Raw genomic sequence first — 19,083 nt, 5'->3', positions numbered from 1 at the left:
GGCCGGAAACCGGAAGCACCTGCCGCGCCCCGACCCCGCTCCCAACACCCAACCGCACCCAGGCCCCGGCGACTCCGCCCACGGCCGTTTTCGCCCCGCCCCCCAGCCGAGGCTCCGAAGCCCAGGACTGGAGAAGAGGCTCCTGGAGGCTGGGCGGCGACGCCTCGGGCGCGCCGACAGGAGGGGCGGGGCCTTGGCGGGAAAGCCCGGGCCCGCTTCTCTGGCCCGCGCGGTCCTCCTACGTCTCAGTGGTCTGGGGAAGGGGCGGGGCCCAGCCGTGGGGCGAGAACGGGGTGGGGCTCGCCGCTCCTGGGCTCCGCCTCCCGCCCCTCCTCCGCCTCCTCCCCTTCCCCTCGACTCGCCCCTGGGAAGGGGTGGGTGGTGGAGTCACTGTCGGCTTCAGCCAGGCTGCGGAGCGGACGGACGCGCCCGGTGCCCCGGGGAGGGGCGCCACCCGGAGAGGAGGAGGAGGCGGAGGAGGAGGCGGTGGAGAGGAAGAGACTCCCTCTTTGCTGACACCCCCCCTCCCCCCCCCCCCGAGGCTCTGACCCCAGGGGCTAGGGACCTGCCAAGTTTCTCTCCACCTTGGCTGCCTGGAGAGGCCGCTACCCTGGAGGGTCCTGAGCCCACCGCACTGGGGGCCCCAGCACCGCCCCAGTGGCCTAACGCGACCATCTCAGGGACCACTGCAAGTTTTCCAGTTGCCTAGACCAGGAGCCGGGGGTCAGAGCAACAACCCTTCCAGCCACCTGCCTCGACTTCTGCCTCAGGCACCAGCCCCAGCCCTGTGAGTCCATCCCAGGTGACATGCCGGTCCTCTCCACCCCCCGGTCCTCGCGGGTGAGCACGCTGAAGCGCACAGCTCTGGTCCTGGCCCTCACGGCCTATGGAGCCCACAAAGTCTACCCTTTGGTGCGGCAGTACCTGGCAGCCACCAGGGGCCCTCAGGTACCAGCCGGGGAGTCCACGCAGGAGGTGTCCGGGGCCGCAGCGGCCAAGGCCAGCGTGAACCGGGTGTTCCTGCAGCGGCTCTTGGGACTCCTGCGGCTGCTCTTTCCCAGGACCCTGTGCCGGGAGACGGGGCTGTTGGCGCTGCACTCGGCCTCCCTGGTGAGCCGGACCTTCCTGTCCGTGTACGTGGCCCGCCTGGATGGCCGGCTGGCACGCGGCATCGTGCGCAAGGACCCCCGGGCCTTCGGCTGGCAGCTCCTGCAGTGGCTCCTCATCGCCCTCCCCGCCACCTTCATCAACAGTGCCATCCGGTTCCTAGAGGGCCAGCTGGCCCTGTCCTTCCGCAGCCGTCTAGTGGCCCATGCCTACAGCCTTTACTTCTCCCAGCAGACCTACTACAGAGTCAGCAACATGGACGGGCGGCTTCGCAACCCTGACCAGTCCCTGACAGAGGACGTGGTGGCCTTTGCCGCCTCCGTGGCCCACCTCTACTCCAACCTCACCAAGCCACTCCTGGACGTTGCCGTGACCGCCTACACCCTGCTTCGCGCGGCCCGTTCCCGTGGGGCTGGCACAGCCTGGCCCTCGGCCATTGCGGGCCTCGTCGTGTTCCTCACAGCCAACGTGCTGCGGGCCTTCTCACCCAAGTTTGGCGAGCTGGTGGCCGAGGAGGCGCGGAGGAAGGGAGAGCTGCGCTACATGCACTCTCGCGTGGTGGCCAACTCCGAGGAGATCGCCTTCTATGGGGGCCACGAGGTGGGGCAGGTCGGGGTACTGGGCCCGGGGGAGGGGGGAGGCACATAGCCATGCACAGCGGGCAAAGCCCAGGCCTGGCTGGGGCTCCTGCCAGATGTGCAGGGAGGTCACAGAAGACGAAGACTGGGGATGGCAGGTCCTGGGGTTGCCCAGATTTGGGCTCAGAAATGGAGAAGCAGGAAGGCTGGGTGGGGACTGCCCTGGGCCGGCTTGCGCCAGGCCACTTCTGCTTCCTCTCCGTCTCGGGGTGGTTGTCTGGGCCTCGGAGCTGCGGATCCTAGCGGTTTCCCATGCCGGAGCTCCCTGCCTGCTCCACTCCTGCCGCCAGCCGGGAGGAGGCTGCTGCCACCTGGGAGCAGGGACAGTGGGACCCAGCCTGCTGCCTGGCCCTGCGTGGGCCCCCCAGGGCTTTTGAAGGCCGGTATCTGGCCAAGCTGGTGGGCCAGGCAGGCTGGCATTATGGGCGTGACTCAGCCCAAGCGGGGCTTAACGAGCAGCGCCCAGCGCGGCGGCCACAACAGTGGCGGCCCCAAGCCTCCCCTGCCTGAGCCCGCAGGCCAGCCCAGCTACCTGCTCAGCCCCCTCCACAGGCCCCCGGCCAGGGATGCCTGGCCCCGGCCGCCACCGCGGCAGGACGCACTTCCTGCCGGCCCAGCAGCCACCCTGCCCCCACCCCCCGTGGCCGCCCTTCCGCCTGGGTTCCAGGCGCGCGGCTCCCCAGCAGGCCAGGCCTGCCGGGAGCCTGGCGCTGGAAAGGTTACTGCGGGCCACTGCTCCCTTTATCTTGCCTCAGCCCCTCCCCTTCCTCGTGCCTGGGGTTGCAGCTGCCTCCGGCCCTGCTCTCTGCGACTCCAGTTTCGGTTCCCGAGGGCTTCCCGAGGGAGGGGCATAATGGTATCCACCTCCTGAAGGCCTGTATGTCCTGTCTGTGTCAAGTGGCCTTTGTGCCCGGACCTGGTCTCACTGGCTGCTCATTGGGCAGAGGCCATGATTTTTTTTTTTTTTTAAAGGCTTGTCCCTAAACTCTGCAGAGGGGTCATCCCGCGTGTAGGCCAGGCTCCAGATTAGGAGAAAACGCCTGGTGTGTAGCTACAGCCCATCTCCTCTCCCACACGTCGGACTGCAGGGCTTTGGCGGACTGCCACGGCCTTGGGTGAGGCGCCCGCAGCTACATCATCATCCCCGGCTGGCACCCCTGCCAGCTCCCAGCACGAGCCGGGATTGCCAGGGTGCTCAGAGGAGGTGTGCTCGATTCAGGAACCAGGATTGGCTTCAGTGCAAAGCCAATCAATGGGCCAGACCCGGACAGTGGGGGCAGGACGGCCCCGGTGTATGTCCACAGCCTGTCTCTTTTGACCTCGGCTTAAGGGCTAGAAAGTGGTGTGGGGGGACGGGCCCTCGTGATTGCCTTTACTGTGCAGGCGTGTGGCTCCCCCCACTTCCACCAGCTGATGTCTCTAGGGACACTAGCCCAGGCTCCATTCGACCGGTTAGGGCGGAGGTGACTGGCTAGAGGGCAGACATCAGTGCTCTGTTCTCATTGAGATCTCGCGGAGGAGGCTCGTTCAGATTTTACTCGCATGCGCACGCGCGCGCACACATGGGTACAAACTCTTGCTGGTTCGAGAACAAGTAGGTCAAAGCATCATTTATGAGAATCTGGTTCTCTCCTAATGACTCTTCCAGCATGGTCCAAATTGCACACGTCTGGCTACCCCCAAGCTATCTGAGCTTGGGCAGGTCCCTTTGCCTCTTGGGCTTTGGTGTCCCCAGTACAGTGGACATGAGAGTACACATAACTGTTGTAGGTGATGAAAGTCAAGTGGAAAGTCAGGTGTGAAAGTACTTGGCAGAGGAGATGGTGCCATGCTGGGCAGCTGTGCTCAGCTGGGGATTGGAGGCAGGGCTGGGGCATGCCCCCCCTGCCGCAAGTAACAAGCCAAGAAACCCCCAACCTAATGGCCACCTTGCCATGACCCAGTTCCTGGCTCCTCCGGTGTGCCTTCCATTCCCTTTGGCGCCCCCTCATCCAGACCCCATGGGCGCCCCTTTGCCCAGCCGTGGGTAGCCTGAGGTCACGGGTGGTGTGGCCAGTGCAGGAATGGGGAGGCAAGGGCAGGGCCGGCTTGGGAGCCTGCCCACCAGGTTTCTGTGGGAGATTGCGGCATATGGTCCTCATCCAGGGGAACCTTGAGCAGGTTGGGGAGGCGAGGTCAAAGTAGACACTGTGGAACCGACTTCCTCAAAACCAAGTACTGCCTTTGCTTTCCTGTGCTGCCCTTTGCTTAGTTCAAGCTAGTACCTGCCCCCCCCCCCCAGCATTTGCCCAAGGATGTCCCGGAGCTCTGCAGGGCAAAGAGAGGGGCACGGTAAGTGTCCCAACTAGAGAGGTGTGGTGGAAGGAAGGGATGGGAGTGGATCTCGGGAGGTGGGGGTGGTGAGTCCCTTCTGCGTCGCGATGGTCCCCTGGTACTATGATGTCAGGCAGTCCCGAACTTTGACAGCCGGCCTCCGTGTATATGGCCTGGTCGTAACCCTCAGCCCTTGACCTTGTCCTGGCCGTCCAATAGCTTGGCATGTATGAGTGGTGCTTCGAGCTTCTCGTGGCCTCCATGGGAGCTACCACGAAGCCCCGTGGTCTCTCACTGTGCCCCCCGGGCCCCCACAGGTGGAGCTAGCCCTCCTTCAGCAGTCCTACCAGGGCCTGGCTTCGCAGATTCACCTCATCCTGCTGGAGCGCCTGTGGTACATCACGCTGGAGCAGTTCCTCATGAAGTACGTGTGGAGCGCCTCGGGCCTGCTCATGGTGGCCGTGCCTATCATCACGGCCACCGGCTACGCGGAGTCAGGTGAGAGCCGCGACGGCCATGGGGGCGGAGCCCTCTCCTGTCCCCTCCCCCCGCCCCCGCCCTGGGTCACTAACTGCTGGGCTTGGGGAGCCCCAGAGCCCGGCCGACCCACCTGCCCCTTCCGCTGGGGCCCTGAGGCCCAGCCAGTATCCCGAGCTCAGCAAAGGTCACGCTCCCTTGCTTGTCACTTTGGCTGGTGGGTCATGGGGCTTCCCGTCTCGTCCTCCTGCTGGCAGTCTTCCCGTGGCCGCCCTCTGAAAGGTTAACACATGTCCTCGGGCAGAGTCGCTGTTAATACGGAGCTCCTCCCCCACCTAGCCCTGAGAACATTCTAGGGACCAGCCCTGCTGGTGTCTGGTGGAGCTCACGTCAAATTTGCTTTCCTGTTGTTTATATTGCCTGGCTGTTGCTTTATCGGGTCCATGGGTGCCTAAATTCACCCCTCTGGTTACCGATTTCTTGGCTCACCAGTCCTTTTCCACAGCCCAGTTAGTTACCTTCTTACAGATAGAGATCTTCTGGAAGTTCTTTCTGCAAGACTTTTCGTCATGGGAACTTGGAGACTGTTTTGTTGTCTGAACCATCTTTATTTTACTCTTTTCTCAGTGTAAAGTGTAGTTGGGTGTGGAAGCTGAGGCAGGCAGTTACCTTCTCTCAGCCCCTCGACAATAATTGTCTCTGTTGGACAATCTGTCATTAGCATCTGTGTCCCTCTGGTCACTTTTCGACTTTTCTTCTCTGGCATCCTGCGGTTAACCTACGAAGTGTTTGCCAGTCAGTTTCTGTTTTTCCTGCTTGAGATTTGTTGTATGGCCTTCATATGTTCAGATTTTCCAACATTCTGGAAAATTCTCCACTGATCTTTTATGCTCGCTCATCCATGAGTTTTCTTTTCAGCTGCATCTGATTTGTTGTTATTTTAATTTTTATTTTTATTTTTTTTTTAATTTTTAAATCTCAGTGACTATTTCTATAACTTCCATTTGCTTCCCTTTCACACAGAAATGTGAAAACAGACATTTTTCTTTTCAGATAGAAACTTTAAACTGTTTTTGTGTCTGATTTTCCCATCATTTGGACTGCTCCTTTTTACGCTCCTTGGTCTCTGTCTATATCCAACTATTTGATTATCAGAATTCTTGGGAATCTAGGCTTTATCTTCTGTCCGCTGCTCTTCGCCCACAGTGAACTGGTTCCCTGTGGGTTTTGCAGCCAGACTCCCATGGGAACCCTGAGTGGCCTAACCCGAGGGGTCATTCCCCAGCGCGGTCTGTATTTGCTTTTGTTGGGGGCCACATATGCCCGCGCAGGTAATTAACCACTTGGAGGCCATTTTACCTTAGCTTCTCAGCTTGGGGAAAAGGGGTTCCTGAACTTGGAGGCGGTATTAATTTGAACTCCAGACACATAATTATAGATTCTTAGAGAAGACCTTTTGTTTCGAGCACCTAGAGGGCCGGCAGCATAAGAGAAACTTCCGTCTTCTCCCATCTCTGGAGACTTCACGGGAGTACCTAATGGCTGCCTTCTCTCTGTGTTCCTGAAATTTCCCTTCCTTTCCTTGGAGCACAGCTCTGCTTGAAAAGGTGTTACACTTCGGGGTACCTGGTTAGCTCAGTTTGTGGAGCGTGCGACTCTTGATCTCCAGGTTGTGAGTTGGGAGCCCCATGTTGGGTATAAAGCTTACTTTAAAAAAAATTTTTTTTTAATAAAAAAACTAAAGGTGTTATATTCTATGCAATTTGGTAGTAAGAGGGTTTTCTTTTATTTAAGACTTATTTGAGAGAGAGAGAGAGTGCACACACACGCGCACACAAGTGGGGAGCAGCAGAGGGAGAGGGGGAAGCAGGCTCCCCGCTGAGCAAAGAGCCCAGTGTGGGACTCCATCCCAGGCCCCCAGGATCATGACCCGAGCCAAAGGCAGACGCTTAACTGACTGAGCCACCCAGGTGCTCAAGCAAGAGGGTTTTCGACCGCATACGAGAGAGAGCCTGACCTGTTTCAGAGCCAAAGTCTTTGATTCTCTCCCTATTTGTGTCTCTACCTTGGGGCTTCTGTACCGTCGGCTGTCCTTCTCTGGGTGACCCCAAGGGGAAGGATCTCATTGGAGGGGGCTTATTACTTTCCACCACAAAAGCCTTTCAGAAAGGGTGGCCTGGACTTAGGTCCAGGTACCAGACCCAGTCGGCACCCCCGGCCTGGAGCGTGTGCAGATCCACCCACGACAAAGCTGACCTGCCACTACTTTCCTCCATAGCTGGCGTTGGAGCCCGTCTCATCCCCAAGGCCCCTCCCTCCCGTGAAAGCCTAGGACTTTCTGGACCCTCTGCTCCACCAGACTTTGTGGGCAATTCAAAGAAGCGTGCGTTCTTGTCCCTGGCCTTGTGACCCTTTATAGTTCGTTACTGTGAAAATGTGAAACACTCCAGCCTGCCTTGCTCACTCCACTGTCTTACTGGCCTCCTTGCTCTTCCCCTGAAGCAAGGCTTCTGCCCCCGGGCCTTAGCAAGTGCTGCTCGCTTTGCTGGGAATGCTCTTTCCTCGGATGAGACCACCGCCCCCGCCATCCTCTTCCCCGTCCCCGCCTTGCTGCTCTCCCAACGCCCAACACCCCATCTGGTCCACTTCCCCATTTCGTCCCTTGTCGCTCTGCCACTTTAGGCCGCTGTGCTCAATGGAGGCAGGGATTTTTGTTTGTTTTGTCCTTGCTATATCCCTGGTACCTGGAGGCTAGTGAGGGCTCTGGGTGCTTCGAGGAAGCTGAGAGCCCTGGGGACCTATGGGAGCAGGCAGACATTTACCAACTGGGGAAAATGTAGTCCCTTTGCCCTTCTGGCCTGCTAGAGCTGCAAGGCTGGAAGGCCCAGAGGAAGGACGGCCTTGCTGTGACCAGCTGCCTGGTGTCCTGCCTCCAGGCGCTGGTCCTGGCTGCCCGAGTCTCCGAGGGAACCTACAGAGGGTGATCAGTTCTGTCTCCAGGGGGTGCCAGCTGGTGCCAGCATGCCCCCCAGCAACTGCAAACCCTTTCCCTTTGTGCATATCTGCTGTCAGGCTTTTAGGACATTCAGGGAGGATAGCTTATGCCTCCCCTGCCTGTTGGGGGCTCTGTCCCTGGGGGCATGGTGGAAGGGCAGGCCCAAGACCATAGACTGCCAGGATTAGTCACCACCCCCCACCCCCGCCGCCCTGTCCTCTTGCGGGGATTCCTGGGCCAGGCCCAAGAAAAGGCAGTGCGGGGCAGTCAAGCCATCCATCCCATGCCTTTTCCACCGGCTACTGCCCTGGAAGCCATATGCCCCGAGCTGGCTCCCTGCCCCTTCCCACCCCACCCCTGCCGTCATATCCCTAAGGCTTCCACCTCGAAGTGACATAGGCCCCTGGAGAGAGTCCTTGGGCCTTTCACGGGACCTTCCTTCCTACCAGTTTGGCCCCAGGAGGCTCAGCTTCCCCCGAGTACCCGAGTGGGCACTGCTCACTCTCCCACACTTCAGGACCCTCAGAGTCCGCCGCCCCCTTGCTCCCCATCACCTTTTCCAGAACATTCCTTGTTTAAAAGCCTTGCCTTCCTGGGAACTCTAAGGGTCATGGGGGTTAAAACCACTGACAGAAGATGACTGAAGTGAGCAGCCACAGGGTCTAGACTGAAACAGAAAAGGAGGTCGGGAGAGAGAAAAAGGCTCCCAACGAGAAACAGGGGCATCGGGGATGGCCGATCTCAGAAAGGCCACGGAACACAGTGTCAAGGGATGAGATGAGGGAGAAATGGGGGTCCAAAAGGGACATTCATGTTGGAATGCGTCAGGGGTCCAACAGCTCTGGGCGTTGCACGGTGAGGTGCAGGTGTGGCCCGAGAGGTGCTGCCGTCGTTAGTGGAGGGCACCAAGCGAGGGCAGTTTAGGGGAAAGGAGCTGGTCGCGCCGACAAAGAAAGCCCGCTGCCTCGTGGGTCATTTTCTCATCCAGATCATTGAGATATAATTAACATCCCATACAATTGAGACTTTTAAAGTGTATGATTAAGTGGTTTTTAACGTATCAGTGAAATTGTACGACCATCACCACTAAGTCCAAAACATCGTCATCACCCCAAAAAGAAGCCCTGGACTCCATAGCGGTCACTCTCCCCGCAGCACTCCCCGGCCCCCAGCCCCCACTCTTCTTTCTATTGCTTCGGATCAGCCCCTTGTGGGCCCTTCCCGTGAATGGAGTCGCCCAATCTTCAGCCTTCGGTGCCGGCCTTCTCTCACTTAGCATCACGTTTTCAAGGGTCATCCACATACCCAGGAACAGAATGGCTGGGGCCCATGGTAACTCTTTGTGGAACTTTCTGAGGAACCAGCAGACTGGTGTCCACATGGGCTACGCCATCCTGCAACACCAGCCATCCTCGTGGGCAGGAAGAAGTCGTAGCTCATTGTGGTTTTGATTTATGTTTCCCTGATGACCAAAAACGTTGAGCGCCTTTTCATGTGCTTGCTGGCCACTTGGTGATCTAGGAAATACCATAGAATTTTCTCTTCACATCCTTTGCCCATGGTTTCCTTGGGTTTTCTTTGTTGTTAAGCGGGAAAAGTTTTTTTTTTTTTTTTTACATATTCTGGATATGAGACCCTTATTGGACACATGATTTGCAGGTGTTTTCTCCCAACCTGTAGGTTGTCTTTTTGCTTTTTGCATGGTTCCCTTGGGTGCCTGAAAAGTTGTAATTTTGGTGAAGCTCATTTACTGTTTTTCTTTTGTTGCCTGTGCCTTCAATGTCGTATCTAAGGAGCCATACCTAATCCCGGCTCAGAAAGACTTACAGCTGCTCTTTTTCCAGAGTTTTCCAGTCTAAGCTCTCACGAGAGTTAGTTTTCGTAGGGGGTGTGAGGTAGGGTGTCTTCTGCAAGCGGATGCCCAGCTGTCCCAGCACCGTCTGCCGAAGAGACTCTCCCTTCCCCTCGTGAGTCCGAGTCCGTTTTGATCTTCCACAGCCCCCTCCTTCCCACTGTGCTCCGCAGACCCCGAGGCAGTGAAGAAGGCGGCCTTGCAGATGAAGGAGGAGGAGCTCGTGAGCGAGCGCACAGAAGCCTTCACCATCGCCCGCAACCTCCTCACAGCTGCTGCAGATGCCATCGAGCGGATCATGTCATCCTACAAGGAGGCAAGCCCCCCCCAGCTCAGCGCCACCCCTTCCCACCGTGCCTGTCCCCTGTCCCCCAGCTGGCGGCATCTGAGCCAGGGTCACCCTGCCCGCAGGTGACGGAGCTGGCCGGCTACACAGCCCGAGTACACGAGATGTTCCAGGTGTTTGAAGATGTCCAGCACTGCCGTTTCAAGAGGCCCGGGGAGCTGGAGGACACTCAGGCGGGGCCCGGGGCTGTGGCGAGGCCTGGAGTCCGCGTAGAGGGGCCCCTGCAGATCCGAGGTAAGGGCACAAAAGAAAGAGATGCAGTCCCTGAGTAGAGGGACTCAGTGTCCGTTGTGGGCAGCAACGGAAACTTCCAGACCACAGCAGGGGCCGGGGTGCTGTGGAAGAAGGGCCCAGGCATCCAAGCCTCCATTACAAGAGTGCCGGGAACAGAGGGTTTTACAGAGCAAGGGCGGACATTGACATTGCACCCCCCCCCCAACCCGAGCACGGCACCAGACACTGTTCGGGGATAGTCTCATGGAAGCCCCACCATATTCCCCGGGGAGCCCCTGGACCCGTGCGCAGGCGGGGTGGGGGCGCATGGAACCCACAAGAAGGCAGGGGTTGCTGCTGCTCCCTCCATTCGTCCATTGCATTCTCTCTCCAGGCCAAGTGGTAGACGTGGAACAAGGAATTATTTGTGAGAACATCCCCATCATCACGCCCACGGGAGAGGTGGTGGTGGCCAGCCTCAACATCAGGGTAGGTCAAGGGGGCGGGGCAGGGCGTGGTTTGCCTGACCCAGGAGTGCTGGCAGCCCCGGGCTGACCTCCAGGGCTTGGGGCTTGGCCTTCTGCATCTGTGAGCGCCCCCCGCTCCGCCCGCCTTTGGTGTCCAGCCTCCTGGGCCTGCATATGTTGTCATTCCCAAGATCCCCTTGGCAGGTAGGCTAAGGTCCAGGCGAAACACCTAGAAGGCTCTGACTGTGGGTTCTGTCGCGGTGCAGTCATGAAAGTGGCAATTACCAGGAGTGGCCAAAGGTCGCCCAAGGGCTCCAGGCCCTGGCCCCATCATTGCCACCTCCCACCCCAATCCCTGAGAAGCCCAGGACCTGGGGACTCGGTTTCAACTCCAGTGACCTGAGCTTAAGGTCCCACCCATCTGCTTCAAGAAGCCCCCAGTGTAGGTGTGCGCTGGGTATGCCTGGCCCCTGGGAGGGCTCTCAGCCTCTACAGAGGCCGTCTGTGAAAAGCAAGTCCTAGTGGCCAACCCCAGCAGTCACCTGGGTCCCTAGCCAGAGCTTCAGACAGGGTCAGGGAGTGGTAGAATGAAGGCGAGACCTGTGGGGGTGGGGTCAGTGCCAGAAACGAGATGGAGTCATTCATTCATCCCCAGGCCGGGCCCTGGAAACCAGGATAAGCTGGAGGGGCACTGCTCTCAGGAAGGCCCCACACTGGGTCGCCTCAAGTATTGCAGATGTCCCCAGTTAGCTGCCCAGGATCCTGTAGGGGCCACAGGAAGGGTGGTCCTGTGTGTGAGGTGAGTAGAGGTCACCTGAAGCTTACCCCAGGAGCCTCGGGGTGGATGGGCCGCAGGAGGAAGAGGGCCTCTCCCAGGGGACAGGCAGACGACAGGCACTGAAGGGGCAGGAGCGCAGAGCTGGGGGACTTTGGGGCGTCATGTTCCTGGCTGCAGAGCCCGGTCACTTGGAGTCACAGCTGGGCAGGGAGTTACGGAGAAGAGGCAGGTTGGGGGTCTGGGCCTGGTAGTGCTAGTGGAGGCTCCTTTCCTTGATCTGCTGAGAGGGGCCCTGAGACCCAGTTGGAGGCCGGGCACATTTCATTATCCCAAGCAGCACGGGACAGTGGTATCATCCCTGTTGTCCCCGGCCGTGGTCACTTCTGGGGTGTGGCAGGGAGCCACAAAAGCCTGGCTTTTCCAAGGCAAACAACTGCCCCTGCAGGCCCAGTGACAGCCAAGTAGGCAAAGGGCAGGGGCCCTGGCTTGGCAGGGCGCAGCTGGCAAGGGAGCAAGACCAGGTGAGGAGGGGTGACTGGGACAAGAGTGGGGATGGGAGGCAACGCGGAAGCCAGGCTCTGGGGCTGGGAGGAGCGGTTCCCAGGCAGTGGGGCAAGAAGGATGGCAGAAGAGGGAGAGGCACAGGGAAGGGGCCCAGGGAGACTGCCAGGGTGCTGACCAGGGGAGAGCCAGGCCTGACACACTGGCCCTTGCACATGGATCGTGGAGGAGGGAGGCCCAGCCTCTGACCCCCAGACCTGTGGGGGCATTTACGGTCTAACAGGACCACAGAGGGAGGGGCTGGGGCAGCAGGAGTGGCTTCCCTCCGGGTTCTGGAGACCAGAGGCCAGATCGGGGGGCTGTGGAAGGGTCTGCTCCAGGCCTCCCCCAGTTTGGGTGCTTTACTGGCCATCAGTGGGGTTCTGGGCTTCCAGAAGCCTCATGTCGAGCTCTGCCCTCCTCTTCACATGGCCTTCCCCACCATGTGCATGTCTCTGGGTCCAAATGATCCCTTTTACTAAGGATGCCAGTCACACTGGATTAAGGGCCCCTCACTCCAGGCTGACCCCATCTAAATTTAACTAATTATATTTGCAAAGTGTCTTTTTCTAAATAAGATCACATTCTCAGGTCTTGGGGGTTAGGACTCCAGTGTGCGTCCCGGGGGGCACCACTCCATCCATAACACAGTCTCACTCAGATCTTGGGGACTGCACAGCAGTGTCCCTGCTAGGTCACACTGTGAGAGAGCAAAGCTTAACATGGCGATGGGGGGGGCAGGGGTTGCGCCCCAGGGGTCCTGCCATCTGACCCCCTCCTTTCTGCACACTCCCTGCCCCCAGCTCAGCTGGCCTCTTTCCCCCAGCAGGCATGTCCTTAGGACCAGCAGGCACCCCATAATGGGCTAACTGGGCAGCCTGAGCTGCTTGTTGCTGAACCCCGGGGCCCCAGAGGCATCTGCCCAGTGCCCTAGCACCCGCAGGGACAGTGAGGCCTACAGGGGCAGCAGGTTTGGCAGGGCATTAGGGACAGAGTTGGAGGTTTCTTCTGTCCCCCTAGAACTCGAAAGGAAGCACCTTTCCCGGGACAGTTCCTCAAGGGAAAGCAGCTCTGCTGGGGAAGCGAAGACACGGACACTGTCCCGGTTAGTCCAAGAGAGGCAGGACGGCAGGGAAAGAGGGTGACAGTGGCTCTCTGGGGCCTTCTCGTGCTGGCCCCACGCTCTGTGGTGCATGTCCGGGGCTGGGGGGCCAGGCCAGGACCCAGAACAGGTGTGTGGTTAGGGCCCTGGCTCCTGGAGCTCGTCCTTCAGGCCCCACTGCCCCTCACTGAGGGGCTGAGAGCAGCCCACCCGGCAGCCCGGGCGGGGACCCCAGCATGGGGCCCAGCGGAGAGGGGGGAGGTGGGCGTGCCCCCCCCCCCCCCCCCCCCCCGTACCAGCGCGGCTGCCGCTCCCCGCAGGTGGAAGAGGGCATGCACCTGCTCATCACCGGCCCCAACGGCTGCGGCAAGAGCTCTCTCTTCCGGATCCTTGGCGGCCTCTGGCCCACGTACGGCGGCGTGCTCTACAAGCCCCCGCCGCAACGCATGTTCTACATCCCCCAGAGGTGAGGGGAGGAGGGGAGCCCAGCCTCTACCCCTTCCCACCTGGGGCACCTGCCCCCGCCAGAGCCCGAGGGGCCGTGGCCCTACTCGTCCGTGTGGCGCGTGTGCGCGCAGAAAGGCGGTGTGGTGCGCATGCGCCCCCGGTGGAGCGGTGTGGGTGTGGGTGTGTGTTGGTGCATGTGCGTGAGCGTGTCTGAGGTGCGCACGCGCCCATACGCACGGGGGGTGGGGGGCATAGCGTGTGTGCAGTGCGTGGTGTGTGTGCAGGGGGGCCGGTGGCGGGGATCCGCGGGCCTTGAGCGCACCCCATGCCCGGCTCCTGGCCCGTAACCGAGCCCGCCCAGGGGCAAGGGGTCGGGAGGCAGGGCCAGGCCTGCCCGTCCTGACAGGCGGCGCACCCGCAGGCCCTACATGCCGGTGGGCTCCTTGAGGGACCAGGTCATCTACCCAGACTCGGTGGAGGACATGCGAAGGAAAGGCTATTCAGAGCGGCACCTGGAAGCCATCCTGCACATCGTGCACCTGAACCACATCCTGCAGCGGGAAGGAGGTAGGGGAGGACGTGACACGTGTCACTGGTCAGCGCCGGAGAGGGAGCTGCCCATCGGTTGCCTTCTGTTCCGAGATTCAGCTGGGGAGCTGCTGCCACCCCCACCCTCGACTCCCTCTTGGTCCCTGAGGGATGAAGAGAACTCCGACATCCAGGAGTCCAGAGAGCTAGGCGCCCTGGAAAGCGACACCCATTAGGGTGCCCCAGAGCTCACTGGGCAAGGCAGGCCAGGCACAGCAGGAGGCATCCAGCGGGGGATGGGGTAGGCACTCACTTTCCGCTCTGGACGCCCTCTCCAGACTCTGGGGCTCAGTGGCCGGGAGGGCCCTGTGGGCCAGGCGGAGAGCCCTGGCTTTCCCTGACTGTGAAGGAAGCTTCTGGAAGGCTCTAGGCAGGGAAGTGACGGGTTGGTGTCTCATTTTAACAAGAGGACAGACCCAGGCGTGAGCCAGTCAGCTACAGAGAAGGTGAGCCCAGGGTGTGTGTGCAGAGGGCCTCTAACACAGGAAGCAGGAGAGAGCCGGAGGGGGCACGTGGGTTTCTGGCTTGAGCCTGGGAGGTGCCATCCCCTGGGAAGGAGACTGCAGGACTGGAGGGACAGGCCGGTAGCAAGAGAAGGCATTGGTCAGGGCTTGTCAGCTGTGTCCACAAATGCTCGCTGTGCCCAGAATGGGGGAGGAGGGGAGGGCAGCCCGGGTGCAGGGGGGAACCAAGGTGGGGCTGCACTCAATTTTTTTAGTGAGATCTGAAAAGCAGGGTTCAGCTTCCTGCCTCCATCACTAGGGGACGCTTGACCAGGCACCCTGTGCCCAGGAGCGCACCCCCACCCCCGCCACGCCTGTCTTCACGGGCACCCTGAGTGCCTATTAGCATTGAGTTCAGCTGGGAGTAACAGAACCCCTTTCCCCCAACACTGGCTCAAATCATTCACGAGTTTATCTTCCTGTGACATCGAAGTCGTGAGGAAAGCAGGCGACAATCGACGGAGGAGGCAGCCTAGCTCTGTGAAGGCCCCTCAGGTTGCTCAGCTCTCTGTGGCCTCCTTTCCCGAAGTCACCTCATGATCTAAGACGGCTCCTCGGGCTGTCACATCGCACTCCAGGCCATGGGATGGAGAAAGGGGGAAAGACCAAGGGTACCTGCCATCTCTCTTTTGAAGAAAGTTCCAGAAGCTGGCGCATGTGTAACATACTGAAATCGTATTGGCCAGAATTCGGTTCCATGGTGATACCTCACCTCAAGACAAGCTACAGAGTAGAGCCTTTTTTGCAGGGAACTTCCAATCCCGTGGGAAGACAGAGTGGAGGTAGGATGCAAGAAGTCATCTCTGCTCAGACCAGGCAGTGACACAAACACCTGGTCCCTGCGGGCGAGAAGCCTTCTGGGGAGACCCCATCGGCCATCCCTGGGGCTCTGCCACCCCCACCACTGCCCGTGGATGGACGCGCTGGCTGGCTCTCGGGTGTGACGAGTATCTTGGGGCTGCTGCAGCTCAGCCATCCCAGCTGAGCCGCTCAGCCACCTGAAGTGTGCCGCGTCCCCATGCGAGGAGTCAGCAGGGTCGGTCCCCTCTGAGGGCCGTGGGGCGTGGAGCCACCCCAGGCCTGGCTGTCTTCTCCCTGTGTCTTCCCGTGGCCTTCCCTCTGTGCGTGTCTGTTTCCAGTTTTCCCCTTTACGTGGAGACGTGGTCCTGGGGGACGGGGCCCCCCTCATGACCTCGTGACAACTGTCCCTTCTGTAAAGCCCGTGTCTGCAAGTAAGGCCATGTTCTGTGGTCCCAGGCCTCAGGATGCCCATGTGTCTTTTGTTGGAGGGGCCACAATTCTGCTCGCAAGTCAAGATCAAGATCACCTCCAGATAGATAAGCGTCCAGGGTGCATGGAACCAGCTTTCTCCAGGGTCCAATAGGTCCCCGTGTCCCACTCTCACTGGTCTCTTCAGGCCCTCCTGCTGGGCCTGGGTCTGGGCCCCCTGCAGGTGCAGCCCCAGCCCTTGCTGAAGCACACTGAAGCCCTTTGCCCCTGCCTAGGTTGGGAGGCTGTGTGCGACTGGAAGGATGTGCTGTCAGGGGGGGAGAAGCAGAGAATCGGCATGGCCCGCATGTTCTACCACAGGTGAGCTGGGGGCCCCCAGGAGGCCAAGTGGGACAGCCAGGTGCCCTATGGCCCTTAGGGGGCCTCACCCCGGCTTGGGCCCAGCCAGCACTGGGCAGAAAAAGCAGAATCAGTGCGCAGGTAGGGGTTCCCACAGTGGGCGGTTGGGGGGGGCAGGCCAAGGCTTCTGTGAAGGAGAGTACACAACGCTAGCACCTTTGCCCCCCACATGCGCCCAGGCCCAAGTACGCCCTCCTGGACGAGTGCACCAGCGCTGTGAGCATTGACGTAGAAGGCAAGATCTTCCAGGCGGCCAAGGACGCCGGCATCGCCCTGCTCTCCATCACCCACCGGCCCTCCCTATGGTAGGTGCCCTCCCTTCCCACCCGGCGTTGAGAGGAGGGAGCACCCCACCTGCTGGGCGGCTGGGGCGTGGCGGGAGTAGGGGGGAGGCTGGGCTGAGGCTCCCGGTCTCCATCTGAGCAGCCTCTGCTCCTCCACCCCCGGCCCAGGAAGTACCACACGCACTTGCTACAGTTTGACGGGGAGGGGGGCTGGAAGTTCGAGAAGCTGGACTCTGCTGCCCGCCTGAGCCTGACCGAGGAGAAGCAGCGACTTGAGCAGCAGCTGGCGGGCGTTCCCAAGATGCAGCGGCGCCTCCAGGAGCTCTGTCAGATCCTGGGCCAAGGCCCCGGGGTCCTCCAGGGTGCTCCTCTCCCTTGAGCCCTGGGATCACATGAAGGAAACAGCCTCACTCGCCCACCCACCCCTGCGCCTGGCACGGCACTGCCGCAGGCCTACCCTGCATGCCTTTCCCTCACAGGCCTCTTGGCGGTGGGCCTGCCCTGCCCAGAGGACTGCCAGCAAAACCACGTGCCTCTGGGGGGGGGGCGGGGGGGGCTTCCCTGGGTGGGACAGGTGGTCCTTTCTTCTCTTCCAGGAGGGGTGAGGGGTGGAGTGGAGCCCCCAGCTCGCACCACCAGCGCAGTCTGCGCGGAGCCTTGCATGGGGGGCTCTGCTGTCCTGACGCCGTAGTCCCCCTTATTCCCTTCAGTCCCTGGAGACCCCACGTGGCTACCACCCAAACGGCCCACCAAGGCTCCCACCCGTGCGACCCCCCTTCCCACTGTAGAAACGACCAGGCAGGACCCGCGGGCAGGTCACTTGCGTGCCCCTCCTCTTCCCGCGGGAGAAAGGGCTGCACAGCATTTCTTAGCGAGCCATGGTAAGAATGTAGCCCCTGCCCGTCTTGGCCCCCAGCCTTCTCTCCTTCCACAAGCTAATTTATTCGGTTCCTGTTTGGAGCCATCTCGATTGCCAATAGGAGCACCCTGCCGGCAAGGGAGAGGCGGCCGGGGCCCTGGTCCTCCCACGGGCGGCCTTGCCCTTGAGCCAATCCCTGGCAGCCTGTGGCCCTGCCAGCCTACACTGCCAGCCACCTCCGTGGGGTGAGGGGAGGTACAGGTCCACCAAAGGGGGAAGCGAGCGCTAGGGCTGCCGGGCATGAGGGCACCTGTGTGCCCAGCTCAGTGCCAAAGAGGGGTCAGCCAGGGGAGCTGTGTCTGCAAAGCCAGCCCCCACCCACGAGGGAGACCCCACCACAGCCACCGCATGTGCCTTTCCAGGTCCTCAGCCCTCTGGCCGGGGAGCACCCCTCGACCCCTCAGTAAAAGCCTCCTGTGGAAAGTGCGGTCCTGCCTCCAGCCTCTCTGTCTGGCAGGGCTGGGTGGTGGGGGGGAGATGGGGAGGGGCAGCAGGTAGCCTGGGGTGGAAGGAGTAACCTCAGCCCCTGCCCCCACCCAAAGACAACTCAGCATATTTTCCAGCCCACGGTGGGGAGGCAGATTTAACAACATCTCATGAAGACATTGGCTGAGTGCAATTAGGACTCGGGACCAATTCTGGGCCCTGTCCCTGCTGCGGAGAGCCACCGTGGGGCGAGCAGCAGAGTGGGCTGGGGGACAGGCCCAGAGAAGCAGGAGTCCCGACCCCATGGGGCAAAGGGAAGCAGGAAAGAAGGAGTTCTAGACCTTCTTGGAAGAGGGACCGCTGGCACAAAAGCCCAGGGGCCCATCAGGAGCGAGACACAAGTCATCAGTGTGGTGCAGAAGGCAGAGGAAGGGAAGGGCTGGGGCTGTGCCAGGGAGCCGGGACTGACTTCAGAGGCAAGGAGAAGCTGCCGAAGGGTGTTGGGCAGGATGGAAACAGCACGCAGTCACGCCTGTGGCCGCCGGTGTGGAGGACGGTTTGCAGGGAGGCAAGAGCGCACAGCTCGGTCCTCACTCGTCTGCTGGTGGGAAGGGAGATGGAGCAGCCTCTGTGAAAGCTACGTGTGCGGTCCCCACAGGAGCGAGCACTCCACTCCTAGGCTTAAACCCAAAACTGAAAACAGGTGTTCAACCAAAAACTTAGATGTGAATGTACACAGCGGGGCTATTGGTGGTAATCAAAAAGCAAGAACAACCCAGAAGTCCGTCAGATCTCTATACAACGGAATGCCATTTGGCTAAAAAAAGAGTGAGGTTCTGACCCCTGCTGCAAAGCTGGAGGAACTGTAAGAACGTGACACTGAGTGAAGGAACCCAGACAGGGAAGGAAGGCAACACACACCAACTTCCCTGGGAGGAAACATCCAGAATAGGCAAATCTGTACAGACGCAAAGCAGAGCACTTGTTGCCATGGCTGGAACTGTAGAGGTGATGGTCACAGAACACCGGGAATGTAGTAAATGTCACCGAATTGTGCCCTTTAAAAGGGTTAATTTCATGTTATGTGAATTTCACTTCAAAAAAATAGAGCTATGGATAATCGATGACAGGTACATTGATTGACTGATTGATGATAGCTAGACGACACGTGATTGCTAGATAATAGCGAGATGATACACACAGAGAGGATAGGCCATAGAGGTGCAGATGACAGAACAGCCACTTAAAGCAGCTCAGGCAAGGTGTGCTGAGGCTTGAAATCCCAGGCATATTGGAGACAAAAAGAAAGGAGGTGTGGGAAGGGGATCAGACTCGGGGGGAGTGGAGAGGGATAGTCAAGGTGACCCTCGGGCTCTGGCTTAGGTGGCCAGGTGGGCAATGGCAGCATCAGCTGGAGGAGGGTCAGGTGGTGGTTGAAGTCACAGGGAGACACCCTGGG

The 19,083-nt window shown here is 60.1% G+C and overlaps 2 protein-coding genes across 3 annotated transcripts in view; one reads left to right on the top strand and one right to left on the bottom strand.

Annotated features, from left to right (window-relative positions):
- Positions 1 to 2,543, bottom strand: part of BCAP31 (B cell receptor associated protein 31) — a 30,168-nt gene extending 27,625 nt beyond the window's left edge. Inside the window, exon 1 of the mRNA XM_044235868.1 lies at positions 2,520 to 2,543. The gene's annotated coding sequence lies outside the window, so the exon portion shown is untranslated. The remainder of the gene's footprint in view (positions 1 to 2,519) is intronic.
- ABCD1 (ATP binding cassette subfamily D member 1) lies at positions 387 to 17,624 on the top strand. 2 transcript variants are annotated; one of them, XM_044235867.1, is made up of 10 exons: positions 387 to 1,707; positions 4,376 to 4,556; positions 9,556 to 9,698; positions 9,794 to 9,962; positions 10,336 to 10,430; positions 13,149 to 13,294; positions 13,697 to 13,842; positions 15,872 to 15,956; positions 16,175 to 16,300; positions 16,448 to 17,624. In XM_044235867.1, the coding sequence occupies exons 1-10, from the start codon at positions 808 to 810 to the stop codon at positions 16,656 to 16,658; spliced, it is 2,202 nt and encodes a 733-aa protein (XP_044091802.1). In that variant the 5' UTR covers positions 387 to 807; the 3' UTR covers positions 16,659 to 17,624. The 2 variants fall into 2 exon arrangements, with proteins under 2 accessions (XP_044091802.1, XP_044091801.1); XM_044235866.1 differs by having other exon boundaries at positions 9,529 to 9,698.
- The last annotated feature ends 1,459 nt before the right edge of the window (positions 17,625 to 19,083 follow it).

This window comes from Neovison vison, chromosome X (genome assembly GCF_020171115.1).
Source record: "Neovison vison isolate M4711 chromosome X, ASM_NN_V1, whole genome shotgun sequence".
Classification (NCBI taxonomy): domain Eukaryota; kingdom Metazoa; phylum Chordata; class Mammalia; order Carnivora; family Mustelidae; genus Neogale; species Neogale vison.
Note: the sequence above shows the minus strand (reverse complement) of the source record. Positions and strands in the feature narration are given on the sequence as shown.